Genomic DNA, 21,750 nt, shown 5'->3' with positions numbered 1-21,750 from the left:
GCATTGAACTTAGTCTACCGGTATATCATCAATAATAGACCCTTAGCAAAGTTGTGTCTCGACAAGTGATGTCATGATGACGTCATGATGACATCATGATGACATCATGATGACATCCTCATGTGTCATGTGACGTCATCTTCAAGGTGCATGTACATTGTACATTTTTCAATGGCCTTCATTGTATATCCAGAGAACTACATCCTATATGCACAAGGCCGATTGGGTTGAAACGATGTATGTACATTGACAGGGATGTGTTATAGATGAAAATTGACATGATGACGTCATTGTGTGATATAGATTTTAAAATTTTGAAGATTATCGCCATATCTCACGAACACAACATGCTAAATTCAAAATCCATTTTGTAATAGATTAGTTAGCTCATAGATACGCACTATGTGACAAGTGTGTGCCATCATGATGACATCATTAAAATGTGAGTTTTGTAAAACACATATGGGTAGGTCCTATCGTCTTCAATTTTCTTGGGTAAGTAGATAATGTTACCTGTATGCTAAATTTAAAATAACGTCATCAACATCAGCAATTGTTTTTCTTTTTAGATCTTTCGCTGCTAGCAAAATTTGACATAAAATGCTCTTTGAACTTTGTTCGTAAATTGAACTATTATTTACATGACTCCACATCAGGAACAAAATCATAATGCAGAAAGCCTAAGTTTCTGTTTTCAAACAGACAAAGACTTAATCGTCAAACTGTTGACAAAGATTGGCTAAATGCAAATCCCTGTTTTCTTTAATTAACCCTAACCATCCCAAATCCTTTAAAATCTTTTTTGCAAATTGGAGGAATTTGCAGGATTGAGGTAACATGGCAAAAGTGTCAAGGTCTTGGGCCGGACCTTGTGTTGGTTATGCTCAGCAGTGCATAAATTTAGTCCTTGATTATACTTGAAATCCTCCGCACTGCTCCAGGATGTCACTGCCTCTGCCTCAGCCTATTGACAGTCATAGCCGGAGGATTTTGCAGGATTCAGGCAGTGGTCACCCCTCCATGGACCATATTCAAGAAATAACGGAGGAATTTGCAGGATTGAGGCTATGTATGCTTTTTTCCATGAGGCCAATTGGAGGATTTTGCAGGATTGAGGCTACATCCTAGCAAAAAGGCTGAGGAGTTAGGGTTAAGGATTTCGATAGGTATATAATTTGCGTTTCAGAAAGAGCCGAGTGCAGATTCCTTGCCAAAGGGGAAAAAAGTAGCATTTATCATGTTTATTGCACTGATTGTAGATTTTTTTTCTAGGGCAGTTGTCAACTTCGAAACTGTAGCTTCTGACATTGATTCGACTCTGTTATTAGTCAGCTTCATGATACCATGGTAATGTAAGTAGATGATTTTCTCTCCAGTGTACAAAGAAGATACATATAGCTGCCAAAGAAATGCAATATTGCATGGAGACTTGTTGCCATTGCAAACATTAGAGGGCTCCTCAGAATCTGAAATTGTTGATTCTTGCGGGCAGTTTTGCAGCAGGTTTAATTATTAAACTCCCTGCGTCAGTAATCATTAAGGTCTCTTTACCTTGTCAAGTTGTGCTTTAGAAACTTGATTAATACTGCAGTTAGTTATATTATAAATTTGCCTTGGATATTGATGGTCATTCATCATTTGGAGCTCACCATTCATTAAGACAGGGATATTAGTTGTAACATTAGTAGTTGGTTGTTAGAGGCACAACTCCCTCTAGATCTCTCCATAAAACATTTCTGGCTTTGCACCACACACGTTATAACTCGTGGAAACGTTTCTGTGATACCACAAATTTCGATGCCACAAATTTTGTGCTATCCCTTAGACTCTTTCAAGTTTCAGTAAAACCGTGCATCAAAATCTTGAGCCAAATTACAACAATTACAAGATTGACTTGCTCAAGAAGATTTCTCTAAATACAAACACATGGACGCTGTCACACGTATCATCTTGCCTTTGTATCAAATCTGCATTGATGGCTTTAGCATTTTATACTGTTTGCAGTGTACCGGTACTCTAGCTCAAGAGTACATTAAGGTCTCTTTACCTTGTCAACTGGTGCTTCAGAAACTTGGTTAATATTGCAGTTGGTTTTATTATAAATCGGCCTTGGTTATTGTTGGTCATTCATCATTAGGAGCTCACCAATCATTATGACAGGGATATTAGTTGTTAGTTGTTTGTTAGAGGCATAAAACATTTCTGGCTACGCACCACACACGTTATAACGTGTGGAATCGTTTCTGTGATACCGCAAATTTCGATGCCACAAATTTTGTGCTATCCCTTAGACTCTTTCAAGTTTCAGTAAAACCGTGCATCAAAATCTTGAGCAAAATTACAACAATCACAAGATTGACTTGCTCAAGAAGACTTCTCTACATACATACACATGGACTCTGTCACATGTATCATCTTGCCTTTGTATCAAATCTGCATTGATGGCTTTAGCATTTTATACTGTTTGCAGTGTACTCTAGCTCAAGAGTACATTAAGGGTCTCTTTACCTTGTCAACTGGTGCTTCAGAAACTTGATTAATATTGCAGTTGGTTTTATTATAAATCTGCCTTGGTTATTGTTGGTCATTCATCATTAGGAGCTCACCAATCATTATGACAGGGATATTAGTTGTTAGTTGTTTGTTAGAGGCATAAAATATTTCTGGCTACGCACCACACACGTTATAACTTGTGGAATCGTTTCTGTGATACCGCAAATTTCGATGCCACAAATTTTGTGCTATCCCTTAGACTCTTTCAAGTTTCAGTAAAACCGTGTATCAAAATCTTGAGCAAAATTACAACAATCACAAGATTGACTTGCTCAAGAAGTCTTCTCTACATACATACACATGGACGCTGTCACATGTATCATCTTGCCTTTGTATCAAATCTGCATTGATGGCTTGGGCATTTCATACTGTTTGCGGGGTAGTCTAGCACTCATGTCTAGGCTCTCACAACTGAACCTCAAGATACCAAGCACGATCGTTCTCCAGATGGGGAAGTCCTCTATACTGTACATCAGCTATCCAAGTTCCAGTGTGCTGTCATGCTAAGCGTGGATAAGAGTTGATGAATTTCAGCAGAGATAAACCGGGAAAGCAGTGCTGTCTGCTTACTCCAATTGCATGAGGAGGACTACTTTGAGCTCTGGTTGAGTGTCCAACTCACTGACCCGCATCTTCATAGAGAATTTGGGAAATCCTGTTTATAAATTTTGCTCGAGAAGTTCTCAGCCTCTCAGCGTCTACGTACATCATCCGTCACTTCTTCGTGAGGGTTCAAGCCTCAGAGCCAACAGAACAGACTCAACAGTGGCTACAAACATCAGCCTCTTTATGATGCTGTTACTCAGGTCCAGCTTTTGTTCATCAGTCTTTCTATACAGTGCACTCATTTTTAGAGGTTATTTAAACCTGATGTCTTTCTTCACGGAGGCTAACCCATGCTTCAACTTTTCAGTTTAGCAAGATAAACCGTGATCAGTCAATCAATGATCTTAATGATGGGTGGCTTGAGTATTGATGACGCGTACATGTATGCTGTGTTTGAGGCACTGTTCTCTGTGGTTGGGTCTCTTGGATTTATTGGCAATGTTCTTGTATGCGTGACCATATGTTATACAAAGGCACTGCACAGTATCACAAACTTGTTCATACTGAATCTGGCCGTGGCTGATGCATTGGCTTCAGTAGCCCATATTGCAGTTCCGTTTGCGTTTCATCACTTTGATGTCGAGCTATTATCTCTTAACAAAGACAACGTCACAACCACTTGCACTCCCGAGTTAGTTTTCTGGTATGATGTGATATGGGTTGTCCATTACTTAGGTGCAGCTTTTGTGGCCCACTCTGTACTTGGCCTCACATTGACGACGTACGAGCGGTTTATTGGGATTGTAAGACCATTGCACTATACAAGTTACTTCAGTCAGAGAAAGATTGTGGTCATGTTATTGGCAATGTGGGTGACCCCGCTGGTTGTAGAATTGCCTCGCTTTGTGTATACAATCATTGCTTACTGGCATCGAAATTGTGTCAGTGCCAAGGATTCTGATGAGTATTACTATACATTTTCCATTTTGTCGATGGTCTTACTTGCCGGACCTACTGGAGCCATGGTTTGGATGTACGTCCAGATTCTGAAAAACCTCAAACAGGGGGCTAAGAACCTTCAGCAGTTAGGAGTAAAAGGATCGGCCAAAGAGCTACTTGAAGCTCACAAGAAGGTGACCGTAGCGATGGCTGTCATCACAGCAGCTTTCTTTATTCTTGTGCTGCCTGCTAAAATATTTCAAATTGTGATTGCAGTCAATTCAGAAGTGCAATCTTTAGCTTTGTTGCAGACATCAATTCTTCTGGTAGTGCTGAATTCGGCCATCAACCCAGTCTTGTATGGGTTCAAGTATAAACAGCTGAGGGAGTCCTTTGTGTCTATGGTGATGGGCAAATGCCGGAAATTGAAGCGTCAGAATCACGTTGAGCAAGCGCCCAGGGTAGAGATGGTCCAGACTGTATCCTAACATGCTGCGTGTCTGCTAGATCTTTGCAGAAGGCATTTGGATTGTCCAAATGCACATGATGACCTGTTTAACCTTTCAAAGGTTAACAAAGATTGGCTAATCTAAAATTCCTGTTTTTCTTTAAGGATTTTGATAGGTGGTTTTGTTTTAGAGACAGCTAAATGCAGTTATTTGTCTGAAAGATTATGAGCTATGCTCTGGAGCCCCCCAAAAAATCATGCCAAAGAAAAGAAATAAGATTTGGTGCACTCATTTTAGATTTTGAACTCTGAAATTGATGGGACTTAGTTGTTATTCGGCTTCATGGGAAGCGTTACCATGGTAACATGTAGGTAGCTGATTCTCTTTTCACTCTACAAAGGAGATACTTGAAGCTGCCAGACATATGCAAGACGAGAAATGCAGTATTGTGTGACTTGTTGTCAATGAATGTAAACACTGTTAGGCCTCAGAGTCAGAATCTGAAATTGTTGGTTGTTGGTTGTTTTGCAAGAGGTTATTACAGTATAAATTGCATCTGTCAGTCATCATTAAATTCTCGTTATCTTGTCAACTGATGCTTCTAAAACTTGGCTGATATTGTTGTTGTTTTTATCATGAAACTGCCTTGGTTATTGATGGTCATTCATCATTAGGAGCTCAACTTTTATTGTGACAGGGATATTAGTTGTGAGATGGTTGTTAGATAGAGGCACGTAGATAGGGCCAAAGGATGCAATATCACAAAGTTCAGTTGTGCAGCACTGCTGACTGCTTGACACGTACAACCCCCTCTCTCCATAAAACACCTCTGGCTGTGTACCTGACACGCTTTGTGACTTGTGGAAACGTGTTTGCGATACCACGAAATAGTTTGGCAGGATAAACCATTAGCTTTCAGACATGTATGCCGTTTTTCAGGCTCTGTTCTCTGTGGTTGGGTCTCTTGGATTTATTGGCAATGTTCTTGTATGCGTGACCATATGTTATACAGAGGCACTGCACAGTATCACAAACTTGTTCATACTGAATCTGGCCGTGGCTGATGCATTGGCTTCAGTAGCCCATGTTGCAGATCCGTTTACAACCCAGCAATTGTCAGTCGAGAAGTCCCTTTACAACGATACAGTCACGTGTCCTGTGCAGTTGAATTTCTGGGTTAGTGTGCAATCAGTTGTGTATTACTTACACTCATCTCTTTTGGCCCACTCTGTCTTTGGCCTTACGTTGGTGACACACGAGCGGTTTATTGGGATTGTAAAACCTTTGCAGCATGCAAGCTACTTCAGTCGGAGAAAGATTGCTGTCATGTTATTGGCAATGTGGATGACTCCGCTGGTTGTAGAATTGCCTCGCTTTGTGTATGTCATTGATTACCAGCGACAAAAATGTACGGGTGATTCAGAGTATGAGTACATGTTTTCCATTTTGTCAATGCTTCTACTTGCCGGACCTACTGGAGCCATGGTTTGGATGTATGTCCAGATTCTGAAAAACCTCAAACAGGGGGCTAAGAACCTTCAGCAGTTAGGAGTAAAAGGATCGGCCAAAGAGCTACTTGAAGCTCACAAAAAGGTGACCGTAGCGATGGCTCTCGTCACGGCAGCTTTTTTTATTCTAGTACTGCCTACTAAAATAGTGAAACTCACGTTTGAAATCATTGTCAAACCTTCACCTTTAGCTGTGTCTCAGACGTTTACTCTCCTGGTAGTGCTGAATTCAGCCATCAACCCAGTCTTGTACGGGTTCAAGTACAAACAGCTGAGGGAGTCCTTTGTGTCTATGGTGGTGGGCAAATGCAGGAAATTGAAGCGTCAGAATCACGTTCAGCAAGCACCCAGGGTAGAGATGGTCCAATCTCTATCCTAACAAGCAGCATGTCTGCTACTGTAGCTCTTTGTAGAGGTCACGGTATTGTCCAAACATGTGAAGATCTGTTTTTATCTCCAAAATATTGGCAATGATTGGCATTTTGAAAAAAATCCTGGTTTTTCTCTGATTTGGTAACATGTGTATATAAATGCGAGTGTTTTTGGAAAGAGCTGTTTCTGTATGGCATGTATGGGAGCCGCAAAAACAATCGCAAATTTTTTTTAAAAATCTTAACGAGTTTGTGCCTGACAATATATTTTGGATTTTGTTTAGGTGCATTTGTCCACATTGAAAGTGTAGGTTCTGAAATTGATGTTGTTAGTGGGCCTTATGAGGGGGAGTGATTGTTACCATGGTAATGCCGCTTGTAAGCTTTGGTTATGTTTGTCCATGGGTTTATCTCTGTCGACTCAATCTTGACGTAATTGCTCGTAGATGTTGTGAATCCGTGTGGGGGTTAAGATTGATTGCGGGCGAGCTGGCAAAGTCCGGAACGTGGCTGTATGTGAATTGACTTGCTGTCAACTGGAACGCTGATGTTGAGAAATTATTTGATTAAGTTGCTGTAATGAGGCAATGCAAGACGAGGGTTAATTACATTATGTCGATCAGTCATCATTAAAAGCTCCATTAAAATCTGTTTTCTGATTGCTGCTGCCCAATTTCTGCTCGACGGACTTGATGGAGTCTGAGTGAGTGAGGATTGAGCGACAGCCATAAACTTCTGGCTGATGCAAACAAAATGCCAGCTTAGATTAAAGTTCACAACTTTGATGGTTTCGAGTGCTGTTGTCGTTCGAGACACCAGAGTTTTGGAAACAAACGAAAGTTTTTTAATAAGCAGTCAACAGAGGTGGAGTGTTTAATGAAACTGTCAGAGAATGGATGTATCGGCTCATCTTTCACTTGCCCTTGGAGGCTTGGTCTGTTTGTACAAGCACATAATTGCTTTTGGACGCACTGATCTGAAGGGTACAGACAGCATTACTTGCAGGTGAAGTGTATTGTAAATACACTGCTGAACTACGTGGCAAATGAATTTGAGCTGGTGACCCTTGTGACATTAAGATGACTTTTTTTGTAAAAGCCTTGGGAGCTTTTGGAGGGAGTTGATGCCCTGGCTTGCAATAGACGCATGGGAACAATCTTTACCTGACTACCCAGGTTAGTGTTGAAAAGTCAAACACTTTGCTGACATCCTAACGAGCAAATCACTCTTTATTAACAGACAGTGACTGTAGATTTGGGGGGGGGGGATGTAATTTAAAAAAACATTGTGGACCCTTCCCCTGGTTGTGCTGCCTTAAACTGCTGAAAGCTCACCAGACCTCATAATGAGGGATAAGGCAGGATGGTGAGTGGACGATGCATTTCGGTGATAGATGGTTAAGTGGTACGGGACTGCTCATGAAATTGACTGATGATGTTGTTTACATGGATAGACTCGTGAGAGGTTTAGATAAAAAAGACCTGACTTGATGTCGGTCGGCTAGAGGTATAAATGAGGCCCATCTACCGCTCCTGAAATCAGTCGAACGACAATGATCTTGTAGAGAGAACGTGTTCTGCATTCTAGTTCAAAGTGTCTGGCAATTTTCATTGTGTGCTTTTGGAACTGAATTTGAAAGTGAATGCACCTCAACCCAACCATCTTACGCAAAAAAAACAAGCACGTAAACTGTCCAATATGGCTAATGATTCAGTAGAAATCTTGCTAGTGAACGTAGGGAAGATGATAGTAGGAGCTTTTGGATTCGTGGGAAATGGGCTTGTATGTGCGACCATATGCTACACCAAGGAACTGCACAATGTCACCAACCTGTTTATTCTGAGTCTTGCCGTTGCGGATGCACTGACTTCAATATGCAGCACTATGAAAGTATTTGCGACGAGAGTGGAGTTTGCTTGGAATGGTACAGGATGCACACCCGAATTGGGTTTTTTGCATGACAGCAAATGGGCCCACTATTTCTTTCAGAGTTCCTTCTTTGCTCACTCCGTGCTCTGCCTGGGATTGATATTGATAGAGCGTTATATTGGGATCATCAAGCCCTTGCACTACGCCAGCTTCTTCAGTCGGACCAAGATCGTGCTGATGCTGGTCATTGCTTGGGTCACTCCCTTCGCAGTGGAGTTGCCTCGTTTGATATACACCGTCGTCAGCTATCGGCAGGCTGGCTGTATTGACAACGACCACACTAACATAACTGCCATATTCTCCATCATGTCCATAATCCTTTTTGCCGTACCTGCAAGCATCATGATCTGGATTTATATTCAGATTCTTGCCAACCTCAAACAAGGCGCTAAGAATCTACGAGAGATAGGCATCAAGGGTTCAGCCAAGCAACTGCTTCAAGCTCACAAGAAGGTGACCAGTTCCCTCATCATCATCACGCTGGCGTTCTTCCTCCTGGTTTTTCCTATGCGGATCTACAAGCTGTTGAGGGAAATAAACGTAGATCGAGAGAACTTCTTCATTTTGTACAATTGCTTCCTCCTTTTGGCGCTAGTGAATTCGGCTATCAACCCGGTCATGTACGGGTTTAAGTACAAACAACTGAGAGCGGCGTTCAAAGCCATGGTGTGCCAATGGCTGAATCACTTCACTTGCCGAGAAAAACAGGTGCAGAAAGTGAAATCTGTTTCATAAAAGCCTAGGATGGTGTTACCATTCCTGATTCTTTATGAAAAGATTGTTTGGCATTAGGAACTTTTTCACCTTGGAGGAAACTTCAACTGAACATGTACATACGGCCTCACCAAATTTTGGTGTGTAGACAAAAGTGTGTGTGGATACTACACTTTTGAAATGCGTCTACAGTTCTGCTAAAGAGTGGAACATTGTAAATATGTGCCTGTATATACATGTATACTGCTAATTCATATCTGTGCCTTGTGCAATTTCGTCAAGAGTAGACCTGGTTTGTTCAGATGTTTAACAATGAAATTGTTGCAGTGTTTTTTGCGCCTTGTTTATTCTTTGTCTCTACGTACTGCACTCCACCTGATGTTGAATATACACACACTTGGCAACAGAATATAAGAGTTTTGCCCGAGTTACAGCAGCAAAAGACAAAGGATATTCTCGGATTCTGTGGACACTTTTGATGTAGAATCTGCAGCTGTCTGACACTGAATTTCACATGTACATACACGCACTTTACAACAGGATACATGTGAGAATTTTGCCTTACTGGGGTTCCAGCAGCAAAAGACAAGGAATATTCTTGGATTCTATGGACACTGTTGATGTACCGCAGAATCTCCGGCTCTCTCTGCAAGAAATGTGGAAGTTGTCACTTAAGCTCCAGTTGTCCACAAACGTCAGATATCCATGTTGCTGAATACCAGAGTAGACTGGTCTAAACATTGAACACTCAGCTTACCCCTGAAGGAAATACATTGTGACTCATGGCTAGGTAATTAGTCAATGTCTTTGCTTTTCAATTGTGATTTAATGGAAGTTGAACATATAAACACACTGGATAACATATAATCAGTTTTGCCATACAACATGTACATGTACATGTACCTAGCTTGTTGTATCTCATGCAGCTCCCTAAACACTGCATGATGCTCATTTCAATATATAGTCTGAGAACGGCCAACATGTTACTGTTCTTATGACCTCCGAGATGGGGTCAACTTCATTAAAATACTCCGGCAAAACACATGAACAGGTGTTCCATTCTTGTAAAATACACCAATCAAATTACACGGTAGAATTGTCATGGTTCATACATGGAGCAATGATTTCAACAAATTTGAGGACACTGTCTGTATATTTTTGTGTCAAGTGTCAAGCCCAACGCAGCCCCCCACCCCCTCCCCACCCCTCTCCCCACCCCTCTCCCCACCCCTCTCCCCACCCCTCTCCCCACCCTCACTCCTCACCCCTCCCTTTCCCCCACCCCCTCCAGCCCTCCGTCCATCTCCTGAATAAAAAATACTCATTGAATTGAGCATAACTCTCAATTGTTTTCCTTCTGTTTGTTTTGTCTCTCAAGGAAATTGATGAGCTCTTAGCAGGTGGTTTAACCGAGGATGATGAGGCAGCGGTCCTGGAGGAGTTAGCACAGCTAACAGGAGTAGAGGAGGCAGGGAACCAGCTCGAGCAACTACCAGACGTGCCGATGGACAAACTTCCCGAGATCGGTAAGTGGTTAGAAGCTAGAATAGCCATTTGAAATGCACATTTGGTGACTTGCTCTTGTGATATCAGACAGAACTGGGGAAGAGTTGACTACAAGTTTTTTGGGTAGATTCAGAAAGAGGGACACAATTGTTGTTAATTTATTTATTTTACTCTGTCTTTTTTCGCAAAGTTCAGAATTACAGATTTCATAATTCAGGATGAGTCTAAAAGAAAGTGGCCTAATGAGAAAAAAAATGTTTTACGAAATATGTGGCTAGCTCCATTTAATAAAAATAACATTGGGATAAAGTGCATATTATTGACTAGTAACTGTGAAAATTTCAGGTAATATGCATACCATGTTCACAAGTTACTTCATTGATCATATCCACCATGCAAACCCTTAAATCTTACTTACTGCTTTACTTAAAGATAGAATGTATTTTCTGGACAAAATGAACCCCCAAAGCCCTTTTTGCAAGGAACCATCCTCAGTCCTCCAAAATTCTCCAAAACTTTGCACTTATGTTCAAGTGAAGGATACACAGCGCCTCAATCCTTCAAAATCCTCAGACAGTCCAGCCTTTCAAAAAGCATTCATCCGCAATCCTCCAAAATCATCCTCCTTTTCAAACACCATTCATCCTCAACCCTCCAAAATCCTTATGTGCTTCAACACCATTCATCCTCAATCCTTCAAAATCCTTCAAATATCACCAGGAGGATGTTGGAGGATTTTGGAGGATTGAGGAGGGTTAGGGTTGTTCTGGGACACAAACGTCTTGTCTCTGTAATCAATCCAAGAAGGTGTGATGTTAAGCAAAATAACAGTATTTGGGTTTTTTCTGTGTTTGCCTTGTTTTTAGGTTTTTATTTTATTGAATTATTTGTATGTTTTTCTTCTTTTTTTTCCAGAACAAGAGGAAAGGAGGAAAGAAAGAACTGAAGAACGGGAGATGGTCCTGGCATCCTGAGAAACATCACCGATCAGTATCATGTATTATATATATAATAATTCGTAGTGTTTTTATACGCATGAAATAAACATTATGTAGAGACCCATTATAAGGGGAACTGTCTACTGTTAAAGGACTATAATTATCCTGGGGCAGTGGCTGTGATAATACCCAGTCTCTATACAAGGGCGGATCCAGAACACAATTTTTTGGGGGGCCAAAAAAAAATGTGTGTCTCCCAAAAAGTGGGTCAAAAAATTATAGCGTGGGGTTTGGGGCCCGCTTAAGGGCCCCAAAATTTTTTTGGATTCTCAATGCTCTGTGGTGCAATCTGAGGCAATTTCTGACCACTTTAGCCAATGTTTTTTGAGGAAAAGATGGTGGTGTACTCATTGCCTGCCTTTGTTGCGACGTCACATAAAAAACAAAAATTGGTTTCGTTTTTTGGGGGGGGGGCCATGGCCCCCTTTGGCCCCCCCCCCCCCCCGGATCCGCCCTTGTCTCTATAATCACTATTCCCATCATTGTTTATATTTTTTGTTTAAAAAATTGATTTTAAAATACATGCTGTATATTGCCTACAACCTGAAAATGGTGAAAGTTGTTCATAGTGTGGTAAGACGTAGTCTATCTGGAGTTTTCATGTTGACACCATTGTAAAAATATTTTATCTATTATTGCACTTGACCTTTGACCTGTTGTTACCAGATTCAGTAGGCTTCTTCTAGGTTCAACTAGCGAGCTAGCTGTTATCTTTTTTGTCCAGGCTAATTTCAATAACTGCTATAAAACCAAACACACAAAAAATAAGAGAAAAAAAAACTCTTTGTGTGGAATATGAAATATATACAATTTCCAAACCTTAATTACCCTGTGGAATGCTCCTTAAACATTCTTTTGTTTGATCAGTCGCAGACAGTCAAAAAAAAATCAATCCTCTCCCCTGCCATGCCTTTTACACAGGCTAGTCACCAACAGTCAGATAGTATTTCAAGCGAGCACTCTGACTAGCCAAAGTCAGTCAACAGACAAAAGTAGGCAAGAATTAGGCACAGCTCAGCTTAAAGCATAGCTGTATCAAGTTACATAAACGGTCACTGCCAATATATACTGCTTTGTGTAGGCTTGGAGCTCCTATCTGTTAAAAAAATAGTCACTTGATTGATTTTGACTGAAAGGACAACTTTGCACAGAATGTGTTTGCATAGGAGGGTTAATGTATTTTTAGCACGACGTATATTTAGCTGATGATCTCATTAAATATTTAATTATGATCAAAGAAATCATTTCCACAGATTAACAAGTCTTTATTTTGATTATATGCTTTTCAGGAATTTTGAGGAATTGAATACATATACACTAATAGAAATTTTGTTAAAAAAAATCCAGAAACTGCACTTTAATTTGCCCTCTTTAAGTTTATTTTCAATACCATTTTTGGGATGTTTCCATTTGTCTGGGCTTTTTTGAATGCTGATGTAAAATTATTGATATTTAAGAGCAAAACAGTGATGGCATCAAAAGTCAATAGGCTCAAAATGTGTACAAAAATTACTGTAGAGTGTTTGCCTTGAATGACATAATAGAAAGCCTCACTTGTCAGGAAAAAGCATGGACATTCTAACTCTACACTTACAAAAAATATTAAACCCAAAAATGGTACCACTAAAGCCCAGAGGATTGGTTTTTTTATTGAAATAGTTGTACATTGAATTTTGATTTCATTGGGGCCTCAAAAATAAAATGTTGCTCAAAATTATATCCTGGTTTGATTATAAGCCTAAATGTCTCAGTATGTTTCTTTTGCAATAAAACATTCAAAATTGTGGAAGTTTAACTTAATGGCATTCTCAGTGTCAAATCTGTGATGACTGACACAATTAAACTTTAAATATTTGTTAACAATTGGGAAACTAAGAAGCTCAAATATTTTTGGACCTCAATATTGTTTTCAATACTTGGGTTTTTTTTGGGGGGGGGGATAATTTCAATTTTTTAAACAAATTTTTCAATTTTCTGTACTTTCAATTTGGGACAGTAAAATTGTTCACGTTTGATATGAGATTTGAAAAAAAAATGAAAATAAATTGGTTACCACGGGAATTGAACCCAGGCCGCTGGATCGAAAGCTCCCTGCCGCCACACAAACGCATCTGGCTTTTCGACGATAAATAGTGTTTTTATTGGTATTTGATGGGAGTGGCGTTCCTGCGCGCTTTACGCGTCGAAAGCCACATGAGCCGTAGACGTCATCCACAGTCTGACAATGTAATAACCCAATTTATTATTATAGTAATAGTAAATGAAATGATCTTACTTTGATTCAGAAAAGGGGACGGGTACAAATGTAAACCTATCCGTGGAAAAATATGAATCCAAGCTGCTACAATCCGAGGTTTCTGCACGAAACACACGTGTTCAACGGATGCAGGGAAGGCCATTTCTTTTGTTAATTTCCTTTGTTGAATCTTGCGTTAACAATAAAATGTTTCCATTGAGGCGAAAGGATTAAACGCCGCTATCTTTTTCCACGCTTGAGTGCATCTGAATGGGTGTTTTTCAAGCGGAAAATCACGAAATACAGCTCTTATACAGCATTTTAACCCACAAAATGATACTTTTTGCAGAGGAAATTGCATTCTGAACAAAACTGTAGTTTCAAAATGCAAAAATTCGCCCTATTAAGAAAATCGATGTCGAATTTTTTGGTTGTGCCAAGCAAAACCTTTCCACTTCCCAACGTAGGTGGCGCTATATATATTTCGTTCACAGTATACCTCAAGTACGTCGCCCCTAACGGTACCCGAACCGCTAGGGGCGACGTCGCCTCTAGCGGTAATTAAGTCGCCTCTAGCGGTACGTCGCCCCTAGCGGTACTGTACCGCTAGGGGCGACGTCGCCTCTAGCGGTAAGTCGCCTCTAGCGGTACCGTGTACCGCTAGGGGCGACGTCGCCTCTAGCGGTACGTCGCCCCTAGCGGTACCCGTACCGCTAGGGGCGACGTCTGCCTCACGCCGGGAATTGGGCCCGGGCCTTGGGGAGCCGGAGGCGGGACACTGTGGTATTTTGGGGGGTGGGCGAAGGGGTTTATTTTTTATTCTATTTTATTTTCATTACACCTCCTCCACTGGCTGACAAAAGTGACAAATATGAAAATATTACAAGAGACACAGAATCATTGATTAAAAAATACAGAGAATTTACAATTTAAGTACATTTAAGTAAATTGTCTTTTAATGTCCATCACGGGGAGGCAGGACACTGTGGTATTTTTTTAAGGGGGGGGGGGCGTAGAAGTCTAACAGTAACACCAGATATGGATTCAAAAATAAAATTGATAAATTATTTTTTTCTAAAGCTGAACATGGTTCCATATTGAGCCTGTTGTCTGCTTTTCACGATCTAAAATGAGGCCGAGTTTTGAAAAACGCCTTTTGCCGTCTGCAATGAATTTTGGACTGTCATATGCGAACACGTGTTATCTGTGGCACTTTGAAACGAAATATATATAGCGCCACCTACGTTGGAAAGTGGAAAGGTTTTGCTTGGCACTACCAAAAAATTCGACATCGATTTTCTTAATAGGGCGAATTTTTGCATTTTGAAACTACAGTTTTGTTCAGAATTTAATTTCCTCTGCAAAAAGTATCATTTTGTAGGTTAAAATGCTGTATAAGAGCTGTATTTCGTGATTTTCCGCTTGAAAAACGCCCATTCAGATGCACTCAAGCGTGGAAAAAGATAGCGGCGTTTAATCCTTTCGCCTCAATGGAAACATTTTATTGTTAACGCAAGATTCAACAAAGGAAATTAACAAAAGAAATGGCCTTCCTTGCATCCGTTGAACCGGCGTTCTTCTTCTAAGCCTATTCATGGTGTACGTGCGCTATAAAATAAACGCCTGTTGACAAGCCTAGCTGGCGGGCTTTTCGGCAATGCTGCGTATCACGCCACACCATTCATCTATCAACCCCCAGGGCTCCGCCGTCAGCATTAATTTGAATATATTAATATTCAATCTATATCTAATCTATATCTAATCCTTTTTCTGTTCGAATAAGAGTGTCTTCTTGGCAAAATGTACCAGGAGACTCTAGGCTAAATAGCAACAACAGAGTGTTGTTTAAAAAAGATTGTTCCAACTAGTATTATGTATAATTATTTGATAATTTCCCAGTACATGTATACAGAAATCAACAAAATCAACAAAACAGAAATATGTAAAGGAGACAAACTAAACTTCCAAATGTTTTTTTTTTTCATTAGAACTTTATTTTAACTTTATTTTAACACGGTGTATTTATATCACTATTGTAAACTTAACAAATTATATATTTTTCGTTAAAAGTATTATGACTTGTAGCGCTACCTTCTTAAACAAAACAAGTTCAAAATTGTTTAACTCAGAGATAACAGTTTCTACAATCATTTTTGCCTGTAGAATATTTCAACACTGACATCATTTCTTAGAATTGAATACATGTACATAAAATCAATTTATACAATAAATAAGTCTAATAAAGATGAAATTTATTAAGTAAAAAAAATAATTACCAGTCAAATAATGGCAATAACGACAGCAAAATATCCAAAATTCAGGCAAATGTTTTTGTTGAAATAGTTAACACTGTGGCTTCTGCCTGGAACGACATCACACTTTTGCTCATATGCAAATTTAAATTGGCATAAAAACCAAAAAGGCACCAAAATGCCCTTTAAAATGGCAAAATGAAAATTGATGGGACGCAAAGATGTATGTACAATTATATTACATGGGCCCTTTAAATATATTAAAACTGTGGATGCCTTGTTGCACAAATACCTCAAAATAGGTGTATTCCTCTTTGTTCAATATTCCATTCACAAACATCATTGTTTTAAAACACAAAAAGATAAAACTATCATTTAGCTCTAAAACTATCACTGCTAACAGTTTTGCAATGGAAAAAAATCATTACACTCAAAATTTACAAATTAATAACAAATTGGAACAATGGAAATGTCATTTTTCTCAATAATTTTTTTCTCAAATATTTGTTTTTCAGCTGAGGCATTACTTCAGAATTACTTCCAGACCTGGGGCATATAAACAACAACTTTTACTGCTTTCCTTTCTACTTAACGGATCAAATCGTATTGTTTAGAATATACTTTATACAATGAACCCAACTCTCCGAGGTCCTCAAAATCCACCATACGAATTTAAAAGATTTTTGCACCATCTTTGTATTACCGAGACTTGATTCCCATTGAGTTTTGAAGGCTAGATAGTGAATGGGAAACTGCCTCAGTGGATGGCAGTTAAGGTATTGTTAGCTTGGATATGTGTACACACAGTTGGGAAAGTTATGAGTTATGAAGTTGTACCATCACATAAATTAATGGCTTAACTGAATACACTGATCACTGTTAGTCAGACTAGGTTCTCATGCTGAAGGCCAACTTGGTTGTGATTGAAGGCAAATTTGCTTATTGGCAAAAGCCCGGCGCACACCATCCCGATTTTACCAGTTTCCCAGAACACCATCGCTGGTATGTTCTTTTTCACCACTATGGTTGGACCACAATGTTATCCGCACATATGCCCGATTTTGTTCTACATGTATATTCGGTCACATGATAGGCAGTCACATGATGAGCAGTCACATGGTGACTTCCTTTGTGAATTTGACTGGTTTACATAAATACAGTGAAATCTTGATAAGTCAAACCTCAAGGGAACAGGTTCAAATTTGACTTAAGCAGAGTTTGAGTTAAGCAGGGTTGTATGTCATTGTTATACTACTGACGGCAATGGATTCTTTGTTTGAACTAACAAATGTTCTGATTTATCAGAGTTTAAGTTATTGCGAATTCACTGTATTGCATCAGGTAAACGGACCTGGTGAAATCAGAAGCAAAAAATCATCTGGTCGCCAGCTACTCAGTCAGATTGGTCCAAATTTTCAGCGCAAACCTCTGTTTGATGGCCTGATGATCCAGGAAACAGCAGTAATATCTGGAAGGTGTGTGCCGGGCTTATTAGTCACTGACTTGGTCCATTCTGGCAAGTAAGCAATGACAATGGTGGTCGACTTGTTGGACTGTTCTGGGCTTTCAAAGTGATTGACAGGCTGTAGCAGGCGGGTTTTCGGATATATTCATGAATCTCCTGCAAACAGTGTACCAACAAACAAAAGGAGAAAAGCAGAAAAGAAAAAGACATCAGACAAAACACATGTATCATCAATATTACAAAAAGAAAAAAAAGAAGGACCAATCAAGTATGTATGAAAACACTGCTACAGACGCAATGGCTGGTCAGTACAATTTTCAAAGGGGACAAGATATTGCAATAATAATTGCCGGCATGGCTAATTAAGTGTCAAGTTTGCCTGACAATTTGAACTCAGGTTAGCCATTAATTACGATGGATATTGGCCTACATGTAAGTGAGAGACTTATTTTAGCATACAAAAACAATTAATTGCAAATTACGTGTTCATCTTGCTAATATAAAATCTAACTTTGATAGCTCAATGTCTACCAAATTGGAAAGGAACGGCAGGAAACCCGAGTACTGAGGAATCTTCAAATTGTTAGGCACCCTTCCGATCAACAATCAATGCTTTCCCACTGAACTTCTGGATTGAAATTTCAAAATCTACACAACTTTCACTGGAGTTTTTTAGACAATCTAGTCAGGTAATATTGTAAAAATATTTATTCGGGCATATGAGCATATCAATGAAGACATTTGGTAGAAGGAAATTGAGCCAGACCTAGGCCTGGCCTAATTAAGTGACTGTGAGGTAAATGGCAAAGTGACCCAGCCCAGCCATGCATAAAGCCATGCCCAGTTCTGCTAGCCCAAGTCTTTGCGGCCAGTCACTGGACTAAATGCTCGCTCTGCCTTGTACTCAAGCCTTCAAAGCACAGATCGAGCATGACTGGTCATAGTAGACTGTGCATGACTAGTGCTAGCCCAAGTAACTTGGGCTCTACTTATCGCCCTTTTAACTCTTGGACAATATTAGGAGGGCCTAAGTTGAATGTAAGACATGGCTAACATTTTCAAAATGGTATCCGCTGTGCGGTATACATGATGGCGCCCTCATATGGTAAATTTAACTTTTCACCAGTTCGTAAGTAATTACTTTTAGTAGGCCTACCGCAGTCTTAATCATCAATCTCGTCTTGTACTAGCTAGTAGTAGTACTAATTCTGTGGCTGCTTTGAGGGTGAAATCTGACGATTTTGTTGGCAAATGGTTGTTCGTTAAACATTCAACTCCGGCCCTATACTATCAGCAGACCATGACCATGTCTAAATGCTAAAAAGGCGATAAGTTGGGCCCAAGTAACATACTATTACTAGCGTATCTAGACTGTGGCCGTATTGAGGGTGAAATTTTATGCTTTTGTTGGCAAATGGTTGGGTCTTTAATTCTTTCAAAAGCCATGTTTGCCATTCAACTTGGGCCCTTCTATCACCAGGCCATGTCCGACATACGTCCAAACTAGGGCCCAAGTCAAGAACAGCGTTCCGGTTAAAAAACTTAGGACAGCAGAACACTGACACTGCACTCCACTGAGTGACAAGTGACATTGAGAAGACTCGAATGATCTGGCGGGTTACTAAAGATTATATTTTCAAAGTGGTCTTAATTCATTTACAGTTTTAACTTATACCTACACAATCTCCTCATGTCTGTCCTGGTTTTGTATTTGTATTTCTTGAATAAATTTGTCCATTTGCTTACTATTAAAAAGGCATTAAAAAGTAGAAACTGCTCCGCCGTGACCACACGTTGCGCCTTTCTGCCTTCTAAATAAAAAACGCCCTCTATTGATAAAATAAACAGCGCCCTCTATCGACCCAATAAATTGCGCCCTCTATTGAAAATTTTGATAGCGCCCTCTCGTGACATAATCTAGAATTGACAATTGTAGGGCGCCCTCTATTGAAATCCAAAATTTAAGCGACAAAGCTTATAGCGCCCTCTGTTGAAGTTCATAAAATGATAAACGCAAACAATGGCGCCCTCTATAGTGCGTCATCGATTGCAGTTTGGGTACCAAATTTTGAGTATAGCGCCCTCTACCAAGGTTATCGCGCAATCAGAGCGCCCTCTAAGTGCACAGTCAAAATGATTGAGCACTGTGCATGCAGTGTGAACAGGCAGCAATAGTGTCCTCTTTTGACCTTAATCTGAAAGTAGCAGGCAAGAATCCACTAAAAAAAATCTACAGAAATGTAAAGGAGAACAAGTATGAAACTTCATACAAAAGTGCTGTACACTATAAATTTTGTACATAATTGTTTATTGCTAATTTACAGGGAAAGAGTAACAAATATGTGCACTACAGCAATAGTCACCACTTGTTCTTCCAAAATTGGACACAATGTGCGTTGTTTCATGTTTGCACTTGGAAATTTATATGATAATTTTATGAATTGCAAATTATTAAACTGTTGTATTTTCGTTTTTAACTTGTGATGCTCTCACTTGGAGCAAACATACGAGAGGAAATTAAGAAAAATGTTCAAGAAGCTTTAACACTACAAGAAAATAGTTGGTATCACCTCTAAATTTTGCTTTGTTTCCTTGAAGTCTGTCGGAGGATATTTTTGTTGTAGTTGTATTGAATTTAAATATCCAAACCATAATAACACAGTGTCAGTAAAAAAATATATATACATCAGTAGGCATTGTAACAACAAAATTTTTAGAAAAGAACTTTTGATCTAAAATTCTATTCCCTTTACATTACCTTAGTTTTAACTGACTCAAGTTAGGAAAATGCGTTACAAAACTTTTAAAAAATAAAGTTATTAACTTTATAAAGATCCAAGAGTGGTTTGCACAATTTGGAAAAAATATTCTATAAGACAGAACATCAATTGCAGAACCGAGGACGAGTAACAAACTACACTACTTTCTCGTCTCCGCCTGCTGCCTTTTTCCCCAAATATATTGTCATTATATTATCTCTTTATTTTGTTTCCAACAAAATTGTAGCCATAGATGTAGAAAGGGTTCATTAAGGCCAAAAAAAAAGTCTCCGGTTTCTGGTATGGAGCTTGTCCAAAAAGTGGTGCGGCGACGCGGTTTTTTTTTTTTTTTTTTACCTGACTTTTTTGCTTCAAATGTCGACTGATGACTGCAAATGGTGCCCGACTAAACTTAGTACAAATATATGGGAGTCCAGAGAGGCCACATAAAGCTTATTCTCGATCATAACCCAATCTAAAAACACGTTAAATTGTGCAGCAGCAGGATTCCAGTCAAACCAGTGAGTTTGGCGGTTTTGAGACATCAACTTATATTGAAAAAAAAAACTTTTTCATTTTGCCGACGCGCATGGCTACGGCGACGCGCGCGCATACCAGAAACCGGAGACTTTTTGGGGGGGCCTAAGGTACAATTTTGTATCACAAAAGAGTCGAGCAAGTGGAAGAATCCACCTGCCATCTTGTAAAAACTTGGGGGGGGGGGGGAGGAGAGAAGTGCCCGCCTCCTTCATTTGTTCCAAATGTCCGGATGAGAAAAGCGACTTCTCCTTAATTACTCGGGCACAGTGTGATCATTGAGAAATTTGCTGAACTACCCCAAGTCATTCTTACAACAAACCGAAAGTAACAAGTAACATAAATGGTCACTTCTTCAGGCTAACACAAAAACTTTCAGCAGAAGTTACTTTTTACAAAAGGCTTATTTAAATTAGAAAAATAAAAACTCAGCAAGTAATAATTCAATTACTAACCAATTTCCATTTTGAATACAAATGTAAAAAATGCTTTTGTCTGTACAAAGATAGATTTATCTGTTTCTAGGTATAATATAAAAGCTTTCATTTATGCTATAGTTTTATGAACATTATATACAGAAATGGTTTTCAACCAAATGTACAAATTTTAAGTCTGGAAATAAAGAGAGTTTGCTTTTTATATTATTATGTTCATATCAACACACATTATTTTTCTCATACAGCCATACTGGCAACACCTCACTATTGACTCCCTGACACACAAAAACACGTCATATTCTGAATGCCCTTATTTTTTTGTTTGCAAGTTCAACCCTAACTTTCCCAGGTTTTTGGAGAATTTTGAAGGATTGAGGAAGTACCAACCCGGCCACTTTAACATGGGCTTTAATAATTGCCCCTTGATGGGCATTTTCCACACTAATGGGAACAATTGACTGCAAATTTGACACTGGAGGGTACAGCAAAGCAGGAGATTTTGTTCAGTTGTTTTCTGTGCATTCCTGAGACCTTAATGATCATGTGTACAC

The 21,750-nt window shown here is 39.4% G+C and overlaps 3 protein-coding genes across 5 annotated transcripts in view; all 3 read left to right on the top strand.

Moving 5' to 3' along the window:
• LOC119734810 (charged multivesicular body protein 6-A-like) overlaps nt 1–11,759 on the top strand; it is a 28,005-nt gene extending 16,246 nt beyond the window's left edge. For all 3 annotated transcript variants that reach the window (XM_038208381.1, XM_038208379.1, XM_038208380.1), the window contains exons 6-7: nt 10,388–10,535; nt 11,431–11,759. In XM_038208381.1, coding sequence (XP_038064309.1) covers nt 10,388–10,535; nt 11,431–11,489 — 207 coding nt within the window. In that variant the 3' untranslated portion in view covers nt 11,490–11,759. The remainder of the gene's footprint in view (nt 1–10,387; nt 10,536–11,430) is intronic.
• On the top strand, nt 3,533–4,569 carry LOC119734808 (somatostatin receptor type 1-like). The gene has a single exon (XM_038208377.1). The coding sequence runs from the start codon at nt 3,540–3,542 to the stop codon at nt 4,524–4,526; it is 987 nt and encodes a 328-aa protein (XP_038064305.1). The 5' UTR covers nt 3,533–3,539; the 3' UTR covers nt 4,527–4,569.
• Nucleotides 4,642–8,873, top strand: LOC119734809 (somatostatin receptor type 2-like). The gene has a single exon (XM_038208378.1). The coding sequence runs from the start codon at nt 5,409–5,411 to the stop codon at nt 6,372–6,374; it is 966 nt and encodes a 321-aa protein (XP_038064306.1). The 5' UTR covers nt 4,642–5,408; the 3' UTR covers nt 6,375–8,873.
• Nucleotides 11,760–21,750: the final 9,991 nt, after the last annotated feature.

Source organism: Patiria miniata, unplaced genomic scaffold (genome assembly GCF_015706575.1).
Source record: "Patiria miniata isolate m_02_andy unplaced genomic scaffold, ASM1570657v1 HiC_scaffold_28, whole genome shotgun sequence".
In the NCBI taxonomy this organism is placed as follows: domain Eukaryota; kingdom Metazoa; phylum Echinodermata; class Asteroidea; order Valvatida; family Asterinidae; genus Patiria; species Patiria miniata.
Note: the sequence above shows the minus strand (reverse complement) of the source record. Positions and strands in the feature narration are given on the sequence as shown.

Bases quoted from the DNA above. Each gene is read 5' to 3' on its own strand.
- LOC119734808 (XM_038208377.1), top strand. From the start codon at position 3,540: ATGTATGCTGTGTTTGAGGCACTGTTCTCTGTGGTTGGGTCTCTTGGA.
- LOC119734809 (XM_038208378.1), top strand. From the start codon at position 5,409: ATGTATGCCGTTTTTCAGGCTCTGTTCTCTGTGGTTGGGTCTCTTGGA.